This window comes from Volvox carteri (assembly GCF_000143455.1).
Source record: "Volvox carteri f. nagariensis unplaced genomic scaffold VOLCAscaffold_1, whole genome shotgun sequence".
Taxonomy (NCBI): Eukaryota; Viridiplantae; Chlorophyta; class Chlorophyceae; order Chlamydomonadales; family Volvocaceae; genus Volvox; species Volvox carteri.
The window spans coordinates 5349290-5350330 of record NW_003307545.1 but is presented as its reverse complement, the minus strand read 5'-3'; the positions used below and the strand labels follow the sequence as shown (position 1 = coordinate 5350330).

Genomic DNA, 1041 nt, shown 5'->3' with positions numbered 1-1041 from the left:
CCTAAGGGCCTGGCTGTGTCGGAAAAGCATACCACGGACACGGGGGGTGACGCCGATGGTGATGTTGTATGTTGGGGCCGCCTGGTTGGGTCGTGGCTTCTCAGTGCGTACTTCGACGCTGAGGAAGGAGGCCTGGAGGCTTCCTCCACTGGCATCGGAGACGACTTGGGTGATGGCTTCCGCTGCTTGCTTAGCGGTCGCGAGAGCCGGGACGCCAAACGCGATCAGGGAGCCGGAATCGTAGTAGGCAGATTTGCCGGTCAAGTTCCTACGCTGTTTAGACCCGGTGCGGTCGGTCGCAAACGTAGGGGCCCCCGCGAGCTGAGACTGCACAGTTTCGATGATGAACTGCGCGGCCCGAACTTCGAACTGCTTCATTTCGGTCTCCACCTTTTTGGTAATTATTTCCGGAATATTCTTTTCCAGCGAGTCAACACGAGCAGCCAGCGCATCTGTCTTGCTATGCAAGGAGTCGAAGGACGCCTTGGTCTGTGTAGCATGGGTCTGAAGCAGCTTGTAAATCTCATCTAAAGATGGTTCTTTCTGAGTGGATCGCGTCATGGAGTCGCCTGCTGCCGCCTCCTCAAGGGCAGCGGCCGAAGGCGTAGGGTACTCCTTGCCGGACCTCAGAACCCGCTTAGACGGGCTTTGTGGGCTAATGCCAGCTGTTCTACAGATTCTGGATCGCTGGCAAAGCCAATGCGAGGGGCTTAGCTGTGATGTTGCCAGGGTGGTGTGGTGTGGTAGGCGTGAAGTATAGCGGTAATAGCTGCCCGTTGCATTGTGTGACACTTACAGGGCGATACCTTCTTAGCTCGTGGAGGTATGCGCAGCGTTGAGTTCAAAGTGGTGGAGACAGATCCTGCTGAGTATTGCATCGTCGCACCGGACACGGAAATCTTTTGTGAGGGCGAGCCCATTAAGCGCGAGGACGAGGAAAAGCTTGACGAGGTGAGCACGCTTGGGATGTTTCTGACAAAACCTATGGGACTGTGTTGGGTGGTACTGCGTCATTTATGTGCGGTGCCATAACCCAGACGC

The 1041-nt window shown here is 56.1% G+C and overlaps 1 protein-coding gene across 1 annotated transcript in view; it reads left to right on the top strand.

Moving 5' to 3' along the window:
- Positions 1–1041, top strand: part of cdc48 (uncharacterized protein) — a gene marked incomplete at its 5' end in the record, with an annotated part of 12725 nt that overhangs the window by 5324 nt on the left and 6360 nt on the right. Inside the window, one exon of the mRNA XM_002946255.1 lies at positions 799–951. Coding sequence (XP_002946301.1) covers positions 799–951 — 153 coding nt within the window. The remainder of the gene's footprint in view (positions 1–798; positions 952–1041) is intronic.